The 25,334-nt window shown below is 51.3% G+C and overlaps 2 protein-coding genes across 4 annotated transcripts in view; both read left to right on the forward strand.

Moving 5' to 3' along the window:
• The window catches only part of LOC140428753 (E3 ubiquitin/ISG15 ligase TRIM25-like), a 481,100-nt gene extending 465,658 nt beyond the window's left edge, over nt 1-15,442 (forward strand). The window contains exons 8-9 of the mRNA XM_072515463.1: nt 8,996-9,060; nt 14,579-15,442. Coding sequence (XP_072371564.1) covers nt 8,996-9,060; nt 14,579-14,605 — 92 coding nt within the window. The 3' untranslated portion in view covers nt 14,606-15,442. The remainder of the gene's footprint in view (nt 1-8,995; nt 9,061-14,578) is intronic.
• Nucleotides 15,443-16,488: 1,046 nt separating this feature from the next.
• LOC140428727 (tripartite motif-containing protein 16-like) overlaps nt 16,489-25,334 on the forward strand; it is a 91,018-nt gene continuing 82,172 nt past the window's right edge. For all 3 annotated transcript variants that reach the window (XM_072515451.1, XM_072515455.1, XM_072515456.1), the window contains exon 1: nt 16,489-16,923. In XM_072515451.1, coding sequence (XP_072371552.1) covers nt 16,504-16,923 — 420 coding nt within the window. In that variant the 5' untranslated portion in view covers nt 16,489-16,503. The remainder of the gene's footprint in view (nt 16,924-25,334) is intronic.

The following is a 25,334-nucleotide window of genomic DNA, read 5'->3' on the forward strand; positions in this document are numbered from 1 at the left end:
ATCCACCGAACCTGCATGTCTTTGGACTGCGGGAGGAAACCGGAGCATCCAGAGGCAACCCACACAGACATGGGGAGAACGTGCAGACTCCGCACAGTCAGTGGCCCAGCGGGGAATCGAACCTGGGACCCTGGCGCTGTGAAGCCACAGTGCTAGCCACATGTCCTACTGTGCTGCCCATAACCCAGGCTGTTATGCCTTACTGCACCAAATACCTATAACACGGTGCATCTGAAATTCCAACATCCAACACACCTCCCCATTTAAAAAAATAACCCAGCAACAGAAACAAATGGCTTCCTTTTCCAAAGCCTTTCAACTCTTTTCTCAACTAATACGTCATAAAATACAAATCATATTACATTTAAACATGCAGATTTAAACATGAGTATAGTCCATTTCAGACTTTTCCACCTTCAAACGTTCCCATCTTCTCACATTTCAAAGTCATGATAAAGAATCAGAATTCAGGTTTTCTCTTGCAGCTACTGCATAAGTTAAATGGTTGTAGCAATAAACTCCGTTGAAACAGTCTTGCATTTCGACCTTGTAACTTCTCCAGAAATGGTAATGGATTCTGATGTGTCGATACAATTGCCTCTGATGAATTGCTGCAAACATAAATGTCAAAAAGTTGCGAAGCCAATACTAAACTCACTGTCTCCTTCTCGATGGTCGAATCTTTCTTTGGATGAATATTTAGTTTCCGAGAAAAATAACCAACACGCCTTTCGATTCTTTCGGCGTTTTCCTGCAACAGGACAGCGCCCACACCCACATCATTGTGGATTGGCCATGCTAAATTGCTCCTTAGTGTCCAAAGATTTTAGGTGGGATTATGGGGATAGGCCGGGTGCATGGGCTTGGGTGGGCTGTTCCTTCGGAAGGGCGGTGCACACTCGATCAGCCGAATGGACTCTTTCTGAACATTTTGGATTCTATGCATTCTGTGGTCACTCGCATCAATTGTCACCTTAGATTCTTGGCATAATTTGGTGCCACCAACATTGTTGCAGTGGCTGACACAGTTTTCAGATTGTCAAATGTCTCCTGACTGCTGACACCCACTGATATTTTGTGTAAATTTTCAGAGGTTCAGTCAATGGAGCAACCACACTGCTGAAATTTACCACAAATTTCCGGTAGAATCCACTCCTGCGCAGAAATCTCGGAACGCCTCTCCTCGCTGATGTTATTGGAAGCTCCCCAACAGTTATTGTTTTCACATTCCGTGGGGCCATTTCACTTTGTCCAACTCTATGGCCTAGGAATGTGACTTTCGCAAAGTCACTATTAGCCAAGTTTACCACCAATCCAGCCTCCTAGAGTCTATCGAACAATCCTTCAAATATTCCAAATTCTCCTTCCTCGTTTGACTGAACGCCACCAGGTCGTCTATGGCCAACGGCACAGTTGTTTACTCCAGGAATGAGCTTGCTGGTTAATCTTTGGAATGTTGCCAGCACATTCTTCATTCCAAATGGCAGAACTTTAAACTGATACACACCATTCAGCATCACAACAGTCAAAGCTTCCTTCACCCTGTCTGATAATGGTACTTGCCGATATCCTTTAAGTGAGTCAAGTTTGGTAATAAAATTTGCTTGTCCCACCTTCTCAACACAGTCTTCCAAACGAGTAATAGGATACGAATCTGGCTTTGTATCTGCGTTGACTTTTCTATAGTCCACACGCAAACGTGTTCCATCCGGTTTTGGTACCATCACAATAGGTGAGCTCAAATCGCTGCAACTCACTTTGCTGATATCATTCTTAAGCATGCTTTCAAACTCCCTTTGTACCTGTGTCAATTACAGTGGATTGAGTCTGTGTGGATGTTGTTTAATGGGAATAGCATTTCCAACATCCACATCATGTCCAATTACTTTTGTACTTCCCAATTTATCACCACATACAGCTCTATGTGACTGTAATAATTTTTTCCGGTAGCTTTGATTGTCCTCTGGAAGGTAACTCAGTAATTAATCCCAATTACTTACCACTTCCTCATTGCCCAATGTAATTTGAGGAATGTCCAATTCAGAATGGTCCCTTCTTCCTGAGTGACAACGACTAACACCTCCTCCTTGCTTATCAATGAAAATACCTTGTGACCAGATGAACATTACACACTCTGTGAATTTTACTTCTATTTGGAGTTCTTACCAAATAATTCATCTCACCCAATTTCTTTCCCATTGCATAAGGCCCACTAAATCTTGCTTTTAACCACCTACCATTGGTAACAATACAAAGACCTCTCTCCACTAACAAAACTACGAATTTCTGATTTCCTACCCATCTCTTTTTTTCATCACATGTTGTGACAATTTAAATTGTTTTCTAGCCAACTCACCAGCCCCAGTTAATCTCTCCCTAAAGTTTCACACAGTGAGGGTGGCACGGTGGCTCAGTGATTAGCACTGCTGCCTCACGGCACTGAGGACCCGGTTCGATCCCGGCCCTGGGTCACTGCCTGTGTGGAGTTTGCACATTCTCCCTGTGTCTGCGTGGGTCTCGCCCCCACAACCCAAAGATGTGCAGGGTCGGTGGATTGGCCGCGCTAAATTGCCCCTTAATTGTAATTTTTTTTTTAACTTTAAAAAAATGAGTGACACACAGTCCAACAACGTAGTCTCCGAACACTCAGCAATTTCTCTTTGATCAATTTCAGTGGTTCTCTTACCTCATGATCAAAAATTAATTCAAATGGACTGAGTTTAGTTGATTCATTAGGTGCACCCTTAATTACAAATGATACAAATGAATGAAATGAAATGAATGAAAATCGCTTATTGTCACAAGTAGGCTTCAATGAAGTTACTGTGAAAAGCCCCTAGTCGCCACACTCCGGCGCCTGTTCGGGGAGGCTGGTACGGGAATGGAATTCCTTTATCCCAATCCTCTGGATAATCCTGACTATAGGCCCTCAACATGGTTTTAGCCATAAATGCTGTTGACATCCTACATCAGACTCCTATTTATTGACTACAGCTCCGCCTTCAACATCAGAATCCCAGCCAAGCTCACATCAAAGCTCCAAAACCTAGGACTTGGCTCCTCCCTCTGCAACTGGATCCTCGACTTTCTGACCCACAGACCACAATCAGTAAGGATAAACAACAACACCTCCTCCACAAAAGTCCTCAAAACCGGGGCCCCGCAAGGCTGTGCACTTAGCCCCCTACTCTACTCCCTGTACACACACGACTGCGTGGCAAAACTTGGTTCCAACTCCATCTACAAGTTTGCTGACGATACAACCATAGTGGGCCGGATCTCAAATAATGATGAGTCAGAATACAGGAGGGAGATAGAGATCCTAGTGGAGTGGTGCAGCGACAACAATCTCTCCCTCAATGTCAGCAAAATTAAAGAACTGGTCATTGACTTCAGGAAGCAAAGTACTGTACACACCCCTGTCAGCATCAACGGGGCCGAGGTGGAGATGGTTAGCAGCTTCAAATTCCTCTGGGTACACATCTCCAAAAATCTGTCCTGCTCCACCCACGTCAACGCTACCACCAAGAAAGCACAACAGCGCCTATACTTCCTCAGGAAACTAAGGAAATTCGGCATGTCCACATTAACTCTTACCAACTTTTACAGATGCACCATAGAAAGCATCCTATCGGGCTGCATCACAGCCTGGTATGGCAACTGCTCGACCCAGGACCGCAAGAAACTTCAGAGAGTCGTGAACACCGCCCAGTCCATCACACAAACCTGCCTCCCATCCGTTGACTCCATCTACACCTCCCGCTGCCTGGGGAAAGCGGGCAGCATAATCAAAGAACCCTCCCACCCGGCTTACTCACTCTTCCAACTTCTTCCATCGGGCAGGAGATACAGAAGTCTGAGAACACGCACGAACAGACTCAAAAACAGCTTCTTCCCCACTGTCACCAGACTCCTAAATGACCCTCTTATGGACTGACCTCATTAACACTACACCCTGTATGCTTCATCCGATGCCAGTGCTTATGTAGTTACATTGTATATGTTGTGTTGCCCTATTATGTATTTTCTTTTCATGTACTTAATGATCTGCTCGCAGAAAAATACTTTTCACTTTACCTCGGTACACGTGACACTAAACAAACAAACCAAGGTTTGATACAGCTTTGGTCTGCCACATGAGTTCTCACTACTGCGGGAAGTGAATCTTCAAATTCTTCCAAAATAATGATCCCCTGAGAGCGTTATATGTTTGGTCTATTATTAATGGACTTATCCACCCGTCAAAATTATTTTGTTTGTTTCAAAGTCTGACCTGCTTTTCCCTTCGATTTCTAACGTCCTGTCTGTCAGCTTTTGGTACTAGTTCATCTGCAATTAATATCTTTTTCTCACCTCATCGTAATTTTGATAGAGGTCTACAAAATTATGAGGGGCATAGACAGAGTGGAAAGCCAGAGACTTTTCCCCTGGGTAGAAGGGTCAATTACTAGGTTTAAGGTGCGAGGGGCAAGGTTTAGAGTAGATGTACGAGGCAAGTGTTTTACACAGAGGGTAGTGGGTGCCTGGAACTCGCTGCCGGAGGAGGTGGTGGAAGCAGGGACGATAATGACGTTTAAGGGGCATCTTGACAAATACATGAATAGGATGGGAATAGAGGGATACGGACCCAGGAAGTGTAGAAGATTGTAGTTTAGTCGGGCAGCATGGTCGGCACGGGCTTGGAGGGCCGAAGGGCCTGTTCCTGTGCTGTACATTTCTTTATTCTTTGTTCTTGTTCTTTATAATCCCCAGATCCTGCCTCTGATAGTGATGCAAAAACTTCACTCGCCCTAACTACCAACTGTGTTTGAACCAATAATATCCACATGGTCTTTGGCCAATTCAATTGATGAGCCACTTCCTCAAATAAGTTAAAAAATGCTTCCACATCTTTCTCATCAAACCTTGGCAGTGCTTGAATATCTTTAAACATATCCCTACTCGGCATTTGACTAGTAGGGGTTTCTCCTTCCTCGAGACCTCCCTCAGCTTCTGCCTTTAATTGCAACATTTTCCGTGAATGTTCCAGTTTCCAGAGTTCAAATTCTCTCTCTCTATTTCCTTATCCCTTTCTTCCTCTGCCAATCTTTCCACCTCTACACGAAGATTCCCCATTTCCTTCTGGAAAGCCCTGTCTCTTTCCTTTTTCCTTCGCCATAGCCACTCCCTCCTTTTCGGTTTCCTGCTGGTCTAATTGTTTCATTTGTAATTGGAATTCTAGCTCATTCTAATGATTCAGGCTGTGTCTCTGGCATCGTTAACGAAGGTGAGAGGCGATGACAGGCCCGGTGAAACTCGACGAAGGGGGCGAGGTGAAAGGGACTTGAGGAAATTTGCAATGGTTTTGGGTGAAGTAAAGTTTTGAAAGGGTAAAAGACATGAGGCGAATCAGGGGTAATTGGGACAATGCAGGTTTGGGGCAAGAGAAACAGTGAATGAAGATGAACACATGTACAGGGGCGGAGTCAGGCAATGACGCAGAGGTCGGAAAAGGTTATCCAAATGAGGGGGACAAATGTGGTCAGACGCCTTAACAAATTGCCAAAGGCATCATGAAACTAACTAACCCTAAATAAACTAAGGAAAAGGGGAAAATGAATCAATGAAACACTTCCCGTATTGTTTGGAAATTATGTTTGTTCCCATTATTTTTGCTACAACTGATTTTATCATAAATTAAAACTAACCGTTTGTTGAAGAGTGGTTCCATTGACCCAGGAAGCTAACTTTCATCTCTGCTAATTATTGTCAGTAAGAGTTGATTTCAGGCCCTCGGCGGGCTCCTGAAGCGAAGATTCGAAATGCGAATTGACGTCATGCACTCTGAGCATGTGGGGCTGTATAGCTGCAGAAATGCTGGTGTCAATCCGTGGATAACTGCTGGTGCGAGCAGGAAGGGAGTCTTTCCTCATTCTGCACAGATTCCAGAGTTCACAAGTTGAAGGGAAAATCACAAGTTGAAGGGAAAAGGAGAATTGTTTGTTGAGACTCCCAGACACTAAAGACCCCCTTCCCAGATATATCGCCCTCTTTCCATGGATCCTGGGCCAGCACTGATAGAATCATGGGATCGCTACATGGCATTAGGAGGCCATCACAGAATCATCACAGAATTTACAGTGCAGAAGGAGGCCATTCGGCCCATCGAGTCTGCACCGGCTCTTGGAAAGAGTACCCTACCCAAACCCACACCCCCACCCTATCCCCAAAACCCAGTAACCCCGCCCAACACTAAGGGCAATTTTGGGCACTAAGGGCAATTTATCGTGGCCAATCCACCTAACCTGCACATGTTTGGACTGTGGGAGGAAACCGGAGCACCCGGAGGAAACCCACGCAGACACGGGGAGGACGTGCAGACTCCGCACAGACAGTGACCCAAGCCGGAATTGAACCCGGGACCCTGGAGCTGTGAGGCAGCAGTGCTAACCACTGTGCCATGGTTCCTGTACCCCAAGACCCTCAGCCTCACTGTTAACCCCCCGGGCAATCTTTGTGTCATCCGCAAACTTACTGATCCCACCCCCCACATAGTCATCTCAGTCATTTATATAAATGACGAATAATAGGAGACCCAGCACAGATCCCGGTGGTACCCCACTGGACACTGACTTCCAGTCACTAACGCAGCCGTCTGTCATCACCCTCTGTCTCCCACAGCTCAGCCAGATTTCAATCCACCGCATCAAGTTCCCCTGTATCCCATGTGAATTTGTCTCCCTGACAAGTCTCCCATGTGGGACCTCGTCAAAGGCTTTGCTGAAATTCGTGTAAACTACATCAACTGCAAAGATAAATCCTTGGGCTTTTGTGCATCTGTATGACCAAACTGCCCAATTGCAGGATTAACGTCAGTTCTCCGTGGTTCCAGGATCTCTCGTCCCAATCAGACCCTGGAGTCAGGATTGTCAAAGAAAGCAATTTCATCCTGCCCCTCTACCCAGAATCCGCTTCATTCCTTTCAAATATTAAATTCTGTTCCATTTCTCCCAAAGATTGGATTCTATCCCAGCACTGCTAACCACTGGAACCTCTTCCCAGTAATCCCGGCAAGGAGCTGGATCAGTCCCTGCCGCTCGGAATAGTTTGGGTGTTAATGACTCACTGTGGACAGTTCACCGGCTAAATAGTAACAAAGGTGTTATTGTGTGCACCACATTGTGCAGTGTGCCAGGCCCAGGGAATGTTACAGGCTGTTACTGCGTCTATCCTGAACGTACTGTGAACATGTCTCATTCATTTCTCTGCCTGTACCAGTCTCTGCCTGTACCAGCCCTCTGCCTGTACCAGTCTCTGCCTGTACCAGCCCTCTGCCTGTACCAGCCCTCTGCCTGTACCAGCCCTCTGCCTGTACCAGCCCTCTGTCTGTACCAGCTCTCTGTCTGTACCAGCGCTCTGCCTGTACCAGCCCTCTGCCTGTACCAGCCCTCTGTCTGTACCAGCTCTCTGTCTGTACCAGCCCTCTGCCTGTACCAGCCCTCTGCCTGTACCAGCTCTCTGTCTGTACCAGCTCGCTGCCTGTACCAGTCTCTGCCTGTACCAGCTCTCTGCCTGTACCAGTCTCTGCCTGTACCAGCCCTCTGTCTGTACCAGTCTCTGCCTGTACCAGCCCTCTGCCTGTACCAGCCCTCTGCCTGTACCAGCCCTATGCCTGTACCAGCCCTCTGTCTGTACCAGCTCTCTGTCTGTACCAGCCCTCTGCCTGTACCAGCCCTCTGCCTGTACCAGCTCTCTGTCTGTACCAGCTCGCTGCCTGTACCAGTCTCTGCCTGTACCAGCTCTCTGCCTGTACCAGTCTCTGCCTGTACCAGCTCTCTGTCTGTACCAGCCCTCTGCCTGTACCAGCCCTCTGCCTGTACCAGCTCTCTGTCTGTACCAGCTCGCTGCCTGTACCAGTCTCTGTCTGTACCAGCCTCTCTGCCTGTACCAGCTCGCTGCCTGTACCAGCTCACTGCCTGTGCCAGCTCTCTGCCTGTACCAGCCCTCTGCCTGTACCAGCTCACTGCCTGTGCCAGCTCTCTGCCTGTACCAGCCCTCTGCCTGTACCAGTCTCTGCCTGTACCAGCTCTCTGTCTGTACCAGCCCTCTGCCTGTACCAGCTCGCTGCCTGTACCAGCTCACTGCCTGTACCAGCTCACTGCTTGTACCAGCCCTCTGCCTGTACCATCTCTCTGCCTGTACCAGCCCTCTGCCTGTACCAGCTCGCTGCCTGCACCAGCTCACTGCCTGTGCCAGCTCTCTGCCTGTATCAGCCCTCTGCCTGTGCCAGCTCTCTGACTATACCAGCTCTCTGCCTCTGCCAGCCCTCTGCCTGTACCAGTCTCTGCCTGTAACAGCTCTCTGTCTGTACCAGCTCCCTGTCTGTAACAGCTCTCTGTCTGTACCAGTCTCTGCCTGTAACAGCTCTCTGTCTGTACCAGCCTCTCTGCCTGTACCAGCTCCCTGCCTGTACCACCCACTGCCTGTACCAGCTCTCTGCCTGTACCAGCCCACTGCCTGTACCAGCTCTCTGCCTGTACCAGCCCACTGTCTGTACCAGCTCTCTGCCTGTACCAGCTCTCTGCCTGTACCAGCCCTCTGCCTGTAACAGCTCTCTGCCTGTACCAGCCCTCTGCCTGTACCAGGCTCTCTGGCTGTACCAGCCTCTGTCTGTACCAGCTCGCTGCCTGTACCAGCTCTCTGCCTGTACCAGTCTCTGGCATTACCAGATGTCTGCTTGTATCAGCCTCTCCCTGTATCAGCTCTCTGCCTGTACCAGCCTCTCTGCCTGTACCAGCTCTCGGTCTGTACCAGCTCTCTACCTGTACCAGCCTCTCTGCCTGTACCAGTTCTCTGTCTGTGCCAGCTCTCTGCCTGTACCAGCCTCTCTGCCTGTACCAGCTCTCTGCCTGTGTATCCAGGTATCCGGGGAGGTTTGGGAGTGAGTTGCCTGAATAATACAGATGAACAGTTCTCAGGTTGTGCTGATTGTCGTCTTTCTGTTTGTTTATTGCAGGCACCTGCCGAATGTTCAATCCATGCCAACCCTGGTCAATCCCTCCACAGGATTGTTATATCAATGTGAGTATGGAGCGGCTGCCCGGCAGAGGGACCCCCAAACCTTTCATAACCTTAACCTTTCAGGGTAAGAACCCTTCAAACTGCTCCCAGTGGCAGGGTGTTTACACCGCACACCGACCTCGGCGACCTCTGTGCCATCATTGGCCGGAGGGTTGTGGCTATTGGGCCAGTGTCCAGCTGTGCTGCTTCTGTCCAGCTACCCAGCCAATCAGTCACCGGCCTGATCTGTCCACTCTCATATTCGGTTGTGTGAGAGGTGTTGGGGGCTAACCCCGTATCTCATCACAGAGGGCACTGGGAATGGGGAGGAGGGGGCCCTGGGAATGGGGAGGAGGGGGAGCTGGGAATGGAGAGGAGGGGGCGCTGGGAATGGGGAGGAGGGGGCGCTGGAAATGGAGAGGAGGGGGCGCTGGGAATGGGGAGGAGGGGGCGCTGGGAATGGGGAGGAGGGGGCGCTGGGAATGGGGAGGAGGGGGCCCTGGGAATGGGGAGGAGGGGGCGCTGGGAATGGGGAGGAGGGGGAGCTGGGAACGGGGAGGAGGGGGCCCTGGGAATGGGGAGGAGGGGGCCCTGGGAATGGGGAGGAGGGGGCCCTGGGAATGGGGAGGAGGGGGCCCTGGGAATGGGGAGGAGGGGGCCCTCGGAATGGGGAGGAGGGGGCGCTGGGAATGGGGAGGAGGGGGAGCTGGGAATGGGGAGGAGGGGGTGCTGGGAATGGGGAGGAGGAGGTGCTGGGAATGGGAGGAGGGGGCGCTGGGAATGGGGAGGAGGGGGCGCTGGGAATGGGGAGGAGGGGGCGCTGGGAATGGGGAGGAGGGGAGCTGGGAATGGGGAGGAGGGGGTGCTGGGAATGGGGAGGATGGGGTGCTGGGAATGGGAGGAGGGGGCGCTGGGAATGGGGAGGAGGGGGCGCTGGGAATGGGGAGGAGGGGGCTGGGAATGGGGAGAAGGGGGAGCTGGGAATGGGGAGGAGGGGGTGCTGGGAATGGGGAGGAGGGGGCCCTGGGAAGGGGGAGGAGGGGGCACTGGGAATGGGGAGGAGGGGGCCCTGGGAATGGGGAGCAGGGGGCCCTGGGAATGGGGAGGAGGGGCGCTGGGAATGGGGAGGAGTGGGTGCTGGGAATGGGGAGGAGGGGGCGCTGGGAATGGGGAGAAGGGGGAGCTGGGAATGGGGAGGAGGGGGAGCTGGGAATGGGGAGGAGAGGGCCCTGGGAATGGGGAGGAGGGGGCCCTGGGAATGGGGAGCAGGGGGCCCTGGGAATGGGGAGGAGGGGGCTGGGAATGGGGAGGAGTGGGTGCTGGGAATGGGGAGGAGGGGGCGCTGGGAATGGGGAGGAGGGGGCGCTGGGAATGGGGAGGAGGGGGCGCTGGGAATGGGGAGGAGGGGGTGCTGGGAATGGGGAGGAGGGGGTGCTGGGAATGGGGAGGAGGGGGCTGGGAATGGGGGGAAGGGAGTGCTGGGAATGGGGAGGAGGGTGCTGGGAATGGGGAGGAGGGGGCGCTGGGAATGGGGAGGAGGGGGCGCTGGGAATGGGGAGGAGGGGGCGCTGGGAATGGGGAGGAGGGGGCGTGGGAATGGGGAGGAGGGGGCGCTGGGAATGGGGAGGAGGGGGCGCTGGGAATGGGGAGGAGGGGCGCTGGGAATGGGGAGGAGGGGGGCTGGGAATGGGGAGGAGGGGCTGCTGGGAATGGGGAGGAGGGGGTGCTGGGAATGGGAGGAGGGGGGCGCTGGGAAGGGGAGGAGGGGGGCGCCGGGAAGGGGAGGAGGGGGTGCTGGGAATGGGGAGGAGGGGGCGCTGGGAACGGGGAGGAGGGGGCTGGGAATGGGGAGGAGGGGGTGCTGGGAATGGGAGGAGGGGGTGCTGGGAATGGGGAGGAGGGGGCGCTGGGAATGGGGAGGAGGGGGTGCTGGGAATGGGGAGGAGGGGGCCCTGGGAATCGGGAGCAGGGGGCCCTGGGAATGGGGAGGAGGGGGCCCTGGGAACGGGGAGCAGGGGGCCCTGGGAATGGGGAGGAGGGGGTGCTGGGAATGGGGAGGAGAGGGCGCTGGGAATGGGGAGGAGCGGGCGCTGGGAATGGGGAGGAGGGGGCGCTGGGAATGGGAAGAGGAGGCGCTGGGAATGGGGAGATGGGGGCGCTGGGAATGGGGAGGAGGGGCTGCTGGGAATGGGGAGGAGTGGGCGCTGGGAATGGGGAGGAGGGGGCGCTGGGAATGGGGGAGGAGGGGGCGCTGGGAATGGGGAGGAGGGGGCGCTGGGAATGGGGAGGAGGGGGCGCTGGGAATGGGGAGGAGGGGGCGCTGGGAATGGGGAGGAGGGGGCGCTGGGAATGGGGAGGAGGGGCTGCTGGGAATGGGGAGGAGGGGGTGCTGGGAATGGGGAGGAGGGGGCGCCGTTAATGGGGAGGAGGGGGCGCCGGGAAGGGGAGGAGGGGGCGCTGGGAATGGGGAGGAGGGGGCGCTGGGAACGGGGAGGAGGGGGGCTGGGAATGGGGAGGAGGGGGCTGGGAATGGGGAGGAGGGGGTGCTGGGAATGGGGAGGAGGGGGCACTGGGAATGGGGAGGAGGGGGCGCTGGGAATGGGGAGGAGGGGTTGCTGGGAATGGGGAGAAGTCAGGAGACATTTGACAATCTGAAAACTGTGTCAGCCACTGCAACAATGTTGGTGGCACCAAATTATGCCAAGAATCTAAGGTGACAATTGATGCGAGTGACCACAGAATGCATAGAATCCAAAATGTTCAGAAAGAGTCCATTCAGCTGATCGAGTGTGCACCGCCCTTCCGAAGGAACAGCCCACCCAAGCCCATGTACCCGGCCTAACCCCATAATCCCACCTAAAATCTTTGGACACTGAGGAGCAATTTAGCAATCTGGAATTAAAAGTCTAGCGATGACCATGAAACCATTGTCGATTGTCGTAAAAACCCATCTGGTTCACTAATGTCCTTCAGGGGAGGAAATCTGCCGTCCTTACCCGGTCTGGCCTACATGTGACTCCAGACCCACAGCAATGTGGTTGGCTCTTAAATGCCCTCAGGGATTGTCATGATTTACAAACATGCAACCAATGAACATACAGAATAGGACACAACCAATGGGCAGTCAGGACACTCAGAGGTGGCATCACCACAAGGGGACATGACATAAACACTATGAAAGGGATGAGGCACTCACACCCTGCCTCTTTCCACAGACAGAGAGTTGGACAGGGTTGATCCGCAGCGTCACACCCCAGCACGTGGCTTAGAGCAAGCTGCTACAGTTAGACTGAGTTACTACAGTTAGATTAGCAGAGAGTCGAACTCATTTGAGAACTGTGTTAATAGTTCAATAAACGCGTTGAACTCATTTCAGAGACTGGAGCATCCTTTAGTTAAGACTGCGTCAAGTAGCAGCCCGTGTTATCCGAAGCAGCGTAGCACAACAGGGATGGGCAATAAATACTGACAAAGCAAGCGACGCCCACAAAGCCCGTGAAATTAACTTTTTAAAACGTTCCTGTCATCCATGGACGATTAATTATTTTTAATTGTTATTATTTCCCATTTAAGGGGCAATTTAGCGTGGCCAATCCACCTACCCTGAGCACCTTTGGGTTGTGGGGGTGAGACCCTCGCAGACACGGGGAGAATGTGCAAACTCCACACGGACAGTGACCCAGAGCCGGGATCACACCTGGAACCTTGGCGCCGTGACGCAGCAGTGCTAACCACTGCGCCATCGTGCTGCCCTAGGTATCCTCCTTATCACATGTAAATATTGAGGCAAAGTAATTGCTCAAATTATGTTAATTTTCTATGGGGATGGGGTGGGGGGGCATGGGGATGGGGTGGGGGTGGGGATGGGGTGGAGGCGTGGGGTTGGGGTGGGGATGGGTTGGAGGTGTGGGGATGGGGTGGGGGTGGGGTGGGGGTGGGGTGGGGTGGAGGCGTGGGGGTGGGGTGGGGGTGGGGTGGAGGTGTGGGGATGGGGTGGGGGTGGGGTGGGGGTGGGGTGGAGGCGTGGGGATGGGGTGGGGGTGGGGTGGGGGTGGGGATGGGGTGGGGGTGGGGTGGAGGCGTGGGGATGAGGTGGGGGTGGGGATGGGATGGGGTGGGGGTGGGGTGGAGGCGTGGGGATGGGGTGGGGGTGGGGTGGAGGCGTGGGGGTGAGGTGGGGGTGGGGATGGGATGGGGTGGGGGTGGGGTGGAGGTGTGGGGATGGGGCTGAGGGGTGGGGTGGAGGCGTGGGGGTGGGGGTGGGGTGGAGGTGTGGGGATGGGGTGGGGATGGGGCTGAGGGGTGGGGTGGGGGTGGGGGTGGGGTGGGGGTGGGGTGGAGGCGTGGGGGTGAGGTGGGGGTGGGGATGGGATGGGGTGGGGGTGGGGTGGAGGTGTGGGGATGGGGTGGGGATGGGGCTGAGGGGTGGGGTGGGGGTGGGGGTGGGGTGGGGGTGGGGTGGGGTGGAGGTGTGGGGATGGGGCTGAGGGGTGGGGTGGGGGTGGGGGTGGGGTGGGGTGGGGGTGGGGTGGAGGTGTGGGGATGGGGTGGGGATGGGGCTGAGGGGTGGGGTGGGGGTGGGGTGGAGGCGTGGGGGTGGGGTGGGGTGGGGTGGGGGTGGGGTGGAGGCGTGGGGATGAGGTAGGGGTGGGGATGGGATGGGGTGGGGGTGGGGTGGAGGTGTGGGGATGGGGTGGGGATGGGGCTGAGGGGTGGGGTGGGGGTGGGGTGGAGGCGTGGGGGTGGGGTGGGGGTGGGGTGGGGGTGGGGTGGAGGCATGGGGGTGGGGTGGGGGTGGGGTGGGGGTGGGGTGGAGGCGTGGGGATGTGGTGGGGATGGGGATGGGATGGGGTGGGGGTGGGGTGGAGACGTGGGGATGGGGTGGGGTGGAGGCGTGAGGATGGGGATGGGGTGGGGGTGGGGGTGGGGATGGGGTGGAGGCGTGGGGCTGGGGATGGGGTGGGGGTGGGGTGGGGTGGAGGCGTGGGGCTTAAGTAGGGTGTTCTTTCCAAGGGCCGGATGGGCCGAATGGCTTGTCTTTCTACACTGTAAATGATCTGATCCTCTGTCTGCCATTACCCCATTATCACTGACAATATCTCCATTTCTCAGCTTGTGGTACCACATTGCTCTCCACGCTTTCCCTTTACAGAATTCTCACCTTTATATTTATTGATTTTGTGTCCCCAGCGGGTGTTCTTTCAGAAGGTGACCCTTTGCTGCTCTCTGTATCTCTCCCATGTGTCCGGATTTGCATTTTCTTTCTGGTGAATGCTGTCCCTGACCTCTTCCCTTGTCTGTGGCTGTTTTTTGGTGGAGTATTTTCCTCAGGGTGTACACTCGCTCTGTGGCACATTCAATGTTTCTTTTAATATTATTATTTACCCCCCCCCCCGATTATTACCCCACCAATTATTACTCCCTGATTATTATCCAGCTGATGATTACCCCGATTATTAACCTTGATAGTGACCCCCCCCCCCCCCCCCCACACACACACACAATTCTCTGCTGTTAAATTGGACATTTCCCCCTGCAGGTACCGAGGAGCCGGGTGCATTTCTGAACTGGGGGAGGCGGTGAGTCCGGAGATGCTGCATTGAGATTCCCAATGTGTCTGTCTATCTCTGCCTGTGTCTGTCTGTCTGCCTGTGTCTCCCTGTCTGCCTGTGTCTCCCTGTCTGCCTGTGTCTCCCTGTCTGTCTGTCTCTGCCTGTGTCTCCACCTCTGTCTGTGTCTGTTTGTGTGTGTCTGCCTGTGTCTCCGTGTCTGCCTGTGTCTCCCTGTGTGTGTCTGCCTGTGTCTCCGTGTCTGTCTGTGTCTCCCTGTGTGTGTCTGCCTGTGTCTCCGTGTCTGTCTGTGTCTCCCTGTGTGTGTCTGCCTGTGTCTCCGTGTCTGTCTGTGTCTCCCTGTCTGTCTGTGTCTCCCTGTCTGTCTGTGTCTCCCTGTCTGTCTCCCTGTGCCTCCGTGTCTGTCTGTGTCTCTCTATGTCTGCCTGTGTCTTCATATGTCTGTCTGTGTGTGTCTGTCTGTGTCTCCCTGTCTGTGTGTGTCTCCCTGTGCCTGTCTGTGTCTCCGTGTCTGCCTGTGTCTTCCTATGTCTGTCTGTCTCTATGTATCCCTGTGTTTATCTCTGTGTCTCTGTGTCCGTCTGCCTGTCCCCCTGTCTCTATATGTGTCTGTCTGTCTCTCCCCGTCTCTGTCCCTGTCTGTATGTGTGTCTCTGTGTCTGTCTGTGTGTGCCTGTGTCTGTCTCGCTGTCCCTGTCTCCCTGTCCCTGTGTCTGTCGCCCTCTCTCTCTGCCATTCCAGAAGGAGCTGATTCCCGCACGGCCTGATCCAAACTCCATCTCTATATTATAGAAATGTAGCAGAGACTCAATAAAGTAGCTGCAAAATCCCAACCTCAGCTCAGTCTGTCACTGGAGAGGCTGCCTCGCTGGTTAGTGTCTGCTCGCTGGTTACTCGCTGGTTACTGTGTACTCGCTGCTTCCTCGCTGGTTACTGTTAGTTACCAGTTAGTGATGTTTAATACGAGAGTTGTTATTTCCGGTCAGTTTCTATTTTACTTTCGATTTCGCTCAGGCGGCGGCTGCGGAGACAGAGAGAGAAATAGAGAGAGTGAGAGAGAGAGAGAGAGGGGGGGGGGGGGGGGGGTAATAGAGATAGCGAGGGGGGAATAGAGAGATAGAGAGAGAGAGGGGGAATAGAGAGAGGGATAGAGAGAGTGAGAGAGAGAGAGAGGGGGGCGTGGGATAGAGAGAGGAATAGAGAGAGAGAGAGAGGGGGGATAGAGAAAGAGGAATAGAGAGCGAGAGAGAGGGGGATAGAGAGAGAGAGATAGGAATAGAGACAGAGGGGGGATAGATAGATAGAGAGACAGAGAGAGGGGGGATAGAGAGAGAGAGAGAGAGAGAGAGGGGGGAGAGAGAGATAGAGAGAGGGGGATAGAGATAGAGAGAGAGAGACAGAGAGAGAGAGAGAGGGGGATAGAGAGAGCTAGAGAGAGGGGGATAGAGATAGAGCGAGAGAGAGAGAGAGGGGAATAGAGAGACACACAGTCAGACAAGAAAAGAGAGAGAGACCGGAAAAGAGGTGGGGAGAGAGAGAGAGAGTGACATAGAGTTGGGGGAATGAATGACAGATAAAGGTGATCAGCAATCCCCCATAAGTTAATAGGTGAGGGTCGGAGGGGGAGGGTCAGTGGGTGAGGGTCGGAGGGTGAGGGTCGGAGGGTGAGGGTCAGAGGGTGGGGATCAGTGGGTGAGAGTGGCAGGGTGGGGGTCGGAGGGTGAGGGTCGGAGGGTGGGGGTCAGTGGGTGAGAGTGGCAGGGTGAGGCTCAAAGGGTGGGGGTCAGTGGGTGAAAGTGGCAGGGTGAGGCTCAGAGGGTGGGGGTCAGTGGGTGAGGGTGGCAGGGTGAGGCTCGGAGGGTGGGGATCAGTGGGTGAGGGTGGCAGGGTGAACATGGAGACCTTTGTCAGTATCAGTTCTCTCACTCAGTGCGGCATTTGCCTGGAGACATTCCGCTGCCCAGTCACAACAGAGTGCGGCCACAGCTTCTGTCATGAGTGTATCACAAAGTACTGGGACGGACCGGCTGGCACCTTAAACTGCCCTCAATGCAGGCGAACCTTCCCCAGGAGACCACCGCTTTCCAAAAACATCTGCCTGGACCAGATTACTGAGGCCGTGCAGCAAGTGGGAACCAATCGCAATCCCGGGTCAGATCCTGATCCCGATCTCAGGACACTTTGCTTGGCACAGCATCAGAATCTGCAGTTCTACTGTCAAACAGAAAGAGTCGCTTTCTGCAGCCTGTGCAATAGTCAAGATCACAAAACCCATCGCACCGTTCCATTGAACGAAGAGTTAACACGAGCACAGGTAACTATCACCTTGATAACTTGTAACCACATTGTAACTACTGATTAACCGCATTGTAACTACTGGTTAATCGCATTGTAACTACTGATTAATGTTTTCCATTCTGCTATTTAAGCTCTCAGTAATTTTGCAGGATAATCACTGGAAGGATTTCTAACATCACTAACCACCAGATTACTAGAATTAACAATTTCTGATACCACCAATTAGTTAGCTCTGTAAAATGAAACAATCATTAACTTCACTAACAAGTGGCAATGATGTGAATGTATCTGAATTGCAGCCTCTCTAGATAATTACTTCCTATTTTTTTATTAACTCGCTCCAAAACTAACTCAGTGACTAACTTGGAACTGCATGCATCTACCCTGTCCAGTCCTGTTAGAATTTTAGAGGTTTCTACGAGATCACCCCTCATGATGGGCATCACAGTAGCACAGTGGTTAGCACAGTTGCTTTACAGCGCCAGGGTCCCAGGTTCGATTCCCGGCTTGGGTCACTGTCTGTGCGGAGTCTGCACCTTCTCCCCGTGTGTGCGTGGGTTTCCTCCGGGTGCTCCGGTTTCCTCCCACAGTCCAAAGATGCGCAGGTTAGGTGGATTAGTGTTGGGTGGGGTTACTGGGTTATGGGGATGGGGTGGAGGTGTTGACCCTGGGTAGGGTGCTCTTTCCAAGAGCCGGTGCAGACCTGATGGGCCGAATGGCCTCCTTCTGCACTGTAAATTCTATATATTGTGAAGAGCTGGGTCCCAGCACCGATCCCTGCGATACCCCACTAGTCACTGCCTGCCAGCTGGAAAAAGGCCTGTTTATTCCTACACCACCACTTTCTGTGTCATCTGTGAACTTACTTATCAAACCTCCCACATTCACATCGAAACATAGAAAACAGGAGCAGGAGGAGGCCATTCGGCCCTTCGAGCCTGCTCCCCCATTCATTATGATCACGGCTGATCATCAAGTTCAATACCCTGATCCCGCCTCCCCCCCCCATATCCCTCGATCCCTTTAGCCCCAGGACAAAATCTAATTCCTTCTTGTAATTACACAGCATTTTGGACTCAACTCCTTTCTGTGGGAGTGAATTCCACAGATTCACCACTCTCTGGGTGAAGAAAATTCCCCTCACCTCAGTCCTAAAAGGTTTACCCGTGACCCTCAAACTCTGACCCCTAGTTCTGGACTCCCCCACCATCAGGAACATTCTTTCTGAATCTACCCTGTCTAATCCTGTTAGAATTTTGTAAGTTTCTATGAGATACCCTCTCACTCTTCTAAACTCCAATGAATACAATCCGAACCCACTTAGTCTTTCCTCATAGGACAGTCCCACCATCCAGGATTCAGCCTGGTAAACCTTCGCTGCTCTCCCTCCATAGCAAGAACAGACCAAGGCAGGCCAGCAGCACGGTTCAATTCCCGTACCAGCCTCCCCGAACAGGCGCCGGAATGTGGCGACTAGGGGCTTTTCACAGTAACTTCATTTGAAGCTAATTGTGACAATAAGAGATTTTCATTTTCATTCCTTCCTTAGAAACTGCTCACAATACTCCAGGTGTGGTCTCACCAATGCCCAATACAATTGCAGTGAAACATCTCTATTCCTGCACTCAAATCCTCTCGCAATGAAGGCCAACATACCATTAGCCTTCTTTACCGCCTGCTGTACCTGCGTGCTTACCTTCAGCGACTGATGCACGAGGACACCAAGGTCTCGCTGAGTATCCGCCTCTCTCAATTTACACCCACTCAAATCATAATTCCCTTACTATTTTTGCGACTGAAGCGGATAACCTCACATTTATCCACGTTATACTGCATCTGCCATGCATGTGCCCACTCACTCAGCCTGTCCAAATCCCCCTGCTGCATCTCTGTATCCTCCTCACAGCTCACCCTCCCACCCAACTTTGTACCATCTGCAAATTTGGAGATCATCCAAATCATCAACATATACTACAAACAACAAGGGACCCAGCACCGATCCCTGTGGAACATCACTGGACACAGATTTCCAGTCACAAAATCAACCTTCAATCATCACACTCTGCCTCCTACCACTGAGCCAGGTTTGGATCCAGTTCGACAAATTTCCCTGGATCCCATGGGCTCTTACCTTCTTCATCAGCCTCCCGTGTGGCACTTTGTCAAAAGCCTTACTAAAGTCCATGTAGACTACATCAACCGCACTACCCTGATCTACACACCGAGTCACCTCCTCAAAAAATTTAATCAATTTCTAAAACATGATCTCCCTTTGACTAAACCATGCTGACTGTCCGTGATTAATCCTTGCTGCTCCATGTGGAGATTAATTCAGTCCCTCAGAATGTTTTCCAGTAGTTTCCTTACCAGTGACGTTACTGGTAATTTCCTAGTTCATAACTACTTCCTTTCTTGAATAATGGCCTCACATGAACTGTCCTACAGACCTCTGGCACCTGTCCTGTGGCCAGAGAAGATTTTTGACAGAGCCGCTGCAATCTCCACCCTTGTCTCCCACAGCAACCTGGGATACATCTCATCTGGGCCTGGGGGCTTATCCACTTTGAGCCCCGTTAAAACTGTTAATTCCTCCTCAATGTTAAATCACAATGCGTCTCCCTGATTTCTACACCTGCATCAGCCTTCGATAACATTAGACAGGGATTGAAGAATTTGGATTGGGTCCGGCTGTTGGATAATAAATCAACATCGGACATTTGGGAGTCTTTCAAGCGACAGTTGATTAGGATTCAGGAAAGTCACGTCCCTGAGAGAACGAAGGATAAGTCTGGGAAGTTTAGGGAGCTTTGGATAATGAGGGATATTGTCAACCTCGTCAAAAAGAAAAAGGAGACTTTGTATGGTCTAGAAGGGTGGGGACAGTCGAAACCCTTGAGGAGAACAAAGAAAGTGGGAAGGTACTGAAGCGGGAAATTAGGAGGGCTCAGTGTGGTCATGTAAAGTCCTTGGTAAGTAGGATTAAGGTGAATCCAAAGCTTTTTATTCACAAGTAAAAAAGCAAGGGGGTGGTCAGGAAAAGGATTGGACCACTTCAGGACAGTGGGGGCAATCTATGTGTTGAGCCAGAGGAAATGGGCAAGTACTAAATGAATATTTTGCATCAGTGTTCACCAAAAAATAGGAGTTTGTGGAAGATGATTCTTGGGGAGGGTGTGTGGACAGTCTGGGTCATGTTAACATCGAAAAGGAGATGGTATTGGGTATTTTAAAAGATATGAAGGTAGATAAATCTCCTGGGCCGGATGGGATTTACCCCAGAATACTGAGGGAAGCAAGGAAGGAAATTGTTGGGGCCTTAACTGACATCTTTGTATCCTCATTGGCTACAGTGAGATGCCAGAGGACTGGCGAATAGCTAATGTGACACCGCTGTTTAAGAAAAGTAACAGGGATAATCCTGGAAACTATCGGCCGGTGAGCCTCACGTCGGTAGTCGGTAAATTATTGGAGAAAATTCTCAGGAACAGGATTTATACCCATTTGGAAACAAATGACTCATTAGCGATAGACAGCATGGTCTTGTGAAGGGGAGGTCGAGCCTCACTAACTTGATTGAGTTTTTTGAGGAGGTGACAAAGATGATTGATGAGGGGATGGGGGTGGATGGCCTTTGACAAGGTGCTTCATGGCAGACTGGTACAAAAGGTGAAGTCACACGGGATCGGAGGTGAGGTGGTAAAATGGATACAGAACAGGCTCGGTCACAGAAGGCAAAGGTAGCAGTGGAAGGGTGTTTTTCTGAATGGAAGGTTGTGACTAGTGGTGTTCCACAGGGATCGGTGCTGGGGCCTCTGTTGTTTGTGGTGTACATAAACGAAATATAGCTGGTCTGATTAGTAAGTTTGCGATGACACCAAGGTTGGTGGAGTGGCCGATAGTGTTGAGGATTGTCAGAAGAGACAGCAGGACATAGATAGGCTGGAGACTTAGAACATAGAAAAATACAGCACAGAACAGGCCCTTCAGCCCACGATGTTGTGCCAAACCTTTGTCCTAGATTAATCATAGATTATCATTGAATTTACAGTGCAGAAGGAGGCCATTCGGCCCATTGAGTCTGCACCGGCTCTTGGAAAGAGCACCCTACCCAAACTCAACACCTTCACCCAACACCAAGGGCAATTTTGGACACTAAGGGCAATTTATCATGGCCAATCCACCTAACCTGCACATCTTTGGACTGTGGACTCGCATTCCAAGCATTGTCTTGCATCTTTGAATCTGTCTATATATATGTTTCTGGAACATACCTCTTCATTCACCTGAGGAAGGAGCAGCGCTCCGAAAGCTAGTGACATCGAAACAAACCTGTTGGACTTTAACCCGGTGTTGTGCTCACCCCAATCCAACGCCGGTATCTCCACATCATGGCTACCAGAAGGTTTTGGAGACTTTGGCGAGGGTACAGAGGAGGTTTACCAGTATGTTGACTGGTCTGGAGGGTGTTAGCTATGTGGAGAGGCTGAATAGACTCCGACTGTTTTCTTTAGAAAGACGGAGGTTGAGGGGGGACCTGATAGAGGTCGACAAGATTCTGAGGGGCATGGATAGAGTGGATGGGCAGGCACTCTTTCCCAGGGTGGAGGGTCAGTCACCAGGGGGCATAGGTTTAAGGTCCGTGGGGCAAAGTTTAGAGGAGTTTTAAAGGTTTTTTACGCAGAGGGTGGTGAGTGCCTGGAATGCGTTGCCAGGGGAGGTTGTGAAAACAGATACATTGACGGCGTTCAAAAGGCATCTTGACAAACACATGGATAAGACGGGTATAGAGGGATACGGCACAAGGAAGTGCTGAGGGTTTTGGCCAAGGTTGGTATCATGACCGGTATAGATTTGGAGGGCCGAAGGGCCTGTTCCTGTGCTGAATTGTTCTTTGTTCTCCTCAGTGAACATAGATGCAAAGTTCTCTTTAATAACCTCACCAATAGCTCCCTGTTCCACACACAAATTGCCATGTTGGTCCCTAATGGGCCCCACTCTTACCCTGGTCATCCTTAACTCTTAATAAAACACCTTTGTATTTTCCTTTATTTTACCTGCCAGTGCTTTATCATGTCCCTCTTCGTTCTCCTAATTTCTTTCCTAAGTAACCCCCTGGACTCTCTATATTCTTCTGGGGCTTCCGCTGTTTTCAGCCCTTGGTATCTGCCATAAGCCTCACGTTTTTTCCTTATCCAATTCTAGATATCCCTTAACATCCAGGGTTCTCTGGACTTATTGCTCCCACCGTTCACTATCACGGGGATATGTTGGCCCTGTGCTCTCTCTATTTTCCTTTCTGAATGAATCCCACTGTGCTGATGTAGATTTTCCCACAAGGAGCTGCTCCCAGTCCACTTTGAACAGATCCTGTCTTATTTTATTAAAATTGACCCTCCCCCAATTCAGAACCTTTATTTCCGGTCCATCTTTGTCCCTTTCCAGAGCTATCTTAAATCTTACTGAGTTATGGTCACTGTTTCCAAAATGCTCCCCCACTGAAAGCTTTATCACTTTCCCGGCATCATTCCCTAAAACTAGATCCAACACCGCCCCTTCCCTTATAGGACTTGCTACGTATTGGCATAAAAACTCTCCTGGGTGCATTTAAAATCTTTAAATACTTAACTATGCCAGTTAATATTGGGGAAGTTGAAATCCCTGACTATTATTACATAGAACAAACAAAGAACAAAAAAAAGTACAGCACAGGAACAGGCCCTTCGGCCCTCCAAGCCTGCGCCGACCATGCTGCCCGACTAAACTACAATCTTCTACACTTCCTGGGTCCGTATCCCTCTATTCCCATCCTAGTCATGTATTTGTCAAGATGCCTCTTAAACGTCACTATCGTCCCTGCTTCCACCACCTCCTCCGGCAGCGAGTTCCAGGCACCCACTACCCTCTGTGTAAAAAAACTTGCCTCGTACATCTCCTCTAAATCTTGCCCCCCCCACCAACAGTATCCGAAGCGATATATCTGTTTGCAGGAGATTACCGCAGAAGATTCAGGTCCTCATCTGCCAACCAGTTTTCTCTCCATCACAATACACTTCCCCTAATCCCACGCGCTTTAATTTTACACACTAGTCTCTTATGCGGGACTTTGTCAAAAGCCTTCTGAGAGTCCAAATATACCACATCCACTGGCTCCCCCTCATCACCTCTCCTAGTTACATCCTCAGAGAATTGCAGTAGATTTGTCAAGGGGCTGGTTTAGCACAATGGGCTAAACAGCTGGCGTGTAGTGCCGAACAATGCCAGCAGCACGGGTTCAATTCCCGTAACGGCCTCCCCAAACAGGCGCTGCAATGTGGTGACTAGGGGCTCTTCACAGTAACTTCACTGAAGCCTACTTGTGACAATAAGCGATTATTATTAAGCATGCTTTCCCCTTTGTAAATCCATGCTGACTCTGTCCGATCCTGCCACTGTTTTCCAAGTGACCTGCGATAAAATCTTTGATAATGGATTATAGAATTTTCCCTACTACTGACGTCAGGCTGACTGGTCTATACTTCCCTGCTTTCTCTCGACCTCCCTTTTTAAATAGTGGAGTTACATTAGCTACCCTGCAATCTGCAGGAACTGCTCCACATTCTATAGAATCCTGGAAGATGACCACCAATGCATCCACTATTTCTAGAGCCACTTCCTTAAGTTCTCTGGGATGCAGATTCTCAGGCCTGGGGATTTATCAGCCTCCAGTCCCATCAATTTCCCCAACACCATTTCTCTCATACTGATTTATGTCAGTTTCCCCCTCTCATTAAACCCTACATTCTCCAACATTTCTTGTACCTTATTTGTGTCCTCCTTTTTGAAGACAGAACCAAAGTATGTATTTGGTCAGCCATTTCTTTGTTCCCCATTATATATTCCCCTGTTTCTGACTGTAAGGGACCTACATTTGTCTTCACCAATCTTTTTCTCTTCACGTATCTATAGAAACTCGTACAGTCAGTTTTTATGTTCCCTGCAAGCTTACTCTGGTACTCTATTTTCCCCTTCTTAATCAATCCCTTGGTCCTTCTTTGCTGAATTCTAAACTGCTCCTAAACTTGCCTATCCACAATGTGGAGTTGCCGGCGTTGGACTGGGGTGAGCACAGTAAGAAGTCTTACAACACCAGATTAAAGTCCAACAGGTTTGTTTCAAATTGCTAGCTTTCGGAGCACTGCTCCTTCCTCAGATGAACGAAGAGGCATGTCACATACCTCTTCATTCACCTGAGGAAGGAGCAGTGCTCCAAAAGCTAGTGATTTGAAACAAACCTGTTGGACTTTAACCTGGTGTTGTAAGACTTCTTACTGTGCCCATCCACTGTCATCCCTTTAAGTAACATGCCCCAATCGAGCAGAGTCAACTCACGACTTATTTCATTGCAGTTTCCTTTCTTAAGATTCAGGACCCTCGTCTCCGAATCAACTACTTCACTCTCCATCTTGATTAGAAATTCTATCATGTTATGGTCACTCATCCCCAAGGGGTCTCGCACAACTAGATTGCCAATGATTCCCTTCTCATTACACAGTACCCAGTCTCGAATGGCCTGTTCTCTAGTTGGTTCCTCAATGTATTGGTTCAGAAAACATCCCGTATACACTCCAGGAATCCCTTCTCTATGATATTGTGGATAACTGATTGGCCCAATCTATATGCAGATTAAACTCACCCATAATTACAGATGTTCTTTTATCACATGCGTCTCTAATTTCTTGTTTAATGCCATTCCCAACATCAACACTGCAGTTTGGGGGTCTATATAACCCCCGCTAATGTTTTTTGCTCCTTGGTATTTCTCAGCTCTCCCCATACAGATTCCACAATGTCGGAGCTAATATCCTTTCTCACTATTGTGTTAATTTCCTCTTGAAGCAGAAGTGCCACACCACCACCTTTTCCTTTTTGTCTGTCCTTCCTAAATACTGAACACCCCTGGGACATTCAGTTCCCATCCCTGGTCACCCTGCAGCCATGTCTCTGTAATCCTGACTGGATCATACCCGTCGTCTAGCGCGATTAGTTCATCGGTTTGTTGCGAATGCTCCGCGTGTTAAGGCACAAAGCCTGTAAGTTTGTCTTTTTAACATTAATAGTCAAGCTCCCAATACTTTTCACTGTGGCCCTGCTTGAATCTGGCTCTTGGTTTATCTTCTGATCACTTGTCTTATTCCCCTACCTGTCTTTTGTTTTTGGCCTTGTTTCGTCCACCTCTGACTCCTCTGAATAGGTTCCCATTCCCCTGCCATATTAGTTCAAACCCTTCCCAACCACTCCAGCAAATACTCCCCCGAGGACATCAGTCACAGCTGCCCAGGTGTAACCCATCCAGTTTGTACAGTTCCCACCTCCCCCAGAACCGGCTCCAATGCCCCAGGAATGTGAAACCCTCCCCCTCACACCATCTCTTCAGCCATGTATTTATCC

The sequence above is a fragment of the Scyliorhinus torazame genome, chromosome 1 (assembly GCF_047496885.1).
Source record: "Scyliorhinus torazame isolate Kashiwa2021f chromosome 1, sScyTor2.1, whole genome shotgun sequence".
NCBI lineage: Eukaryota > Metazoa > Chordata > Chondrichthyes > Carcharhiniformes > Scyliorhinidae > Scyliorhinus > Scyliorhinus torazame.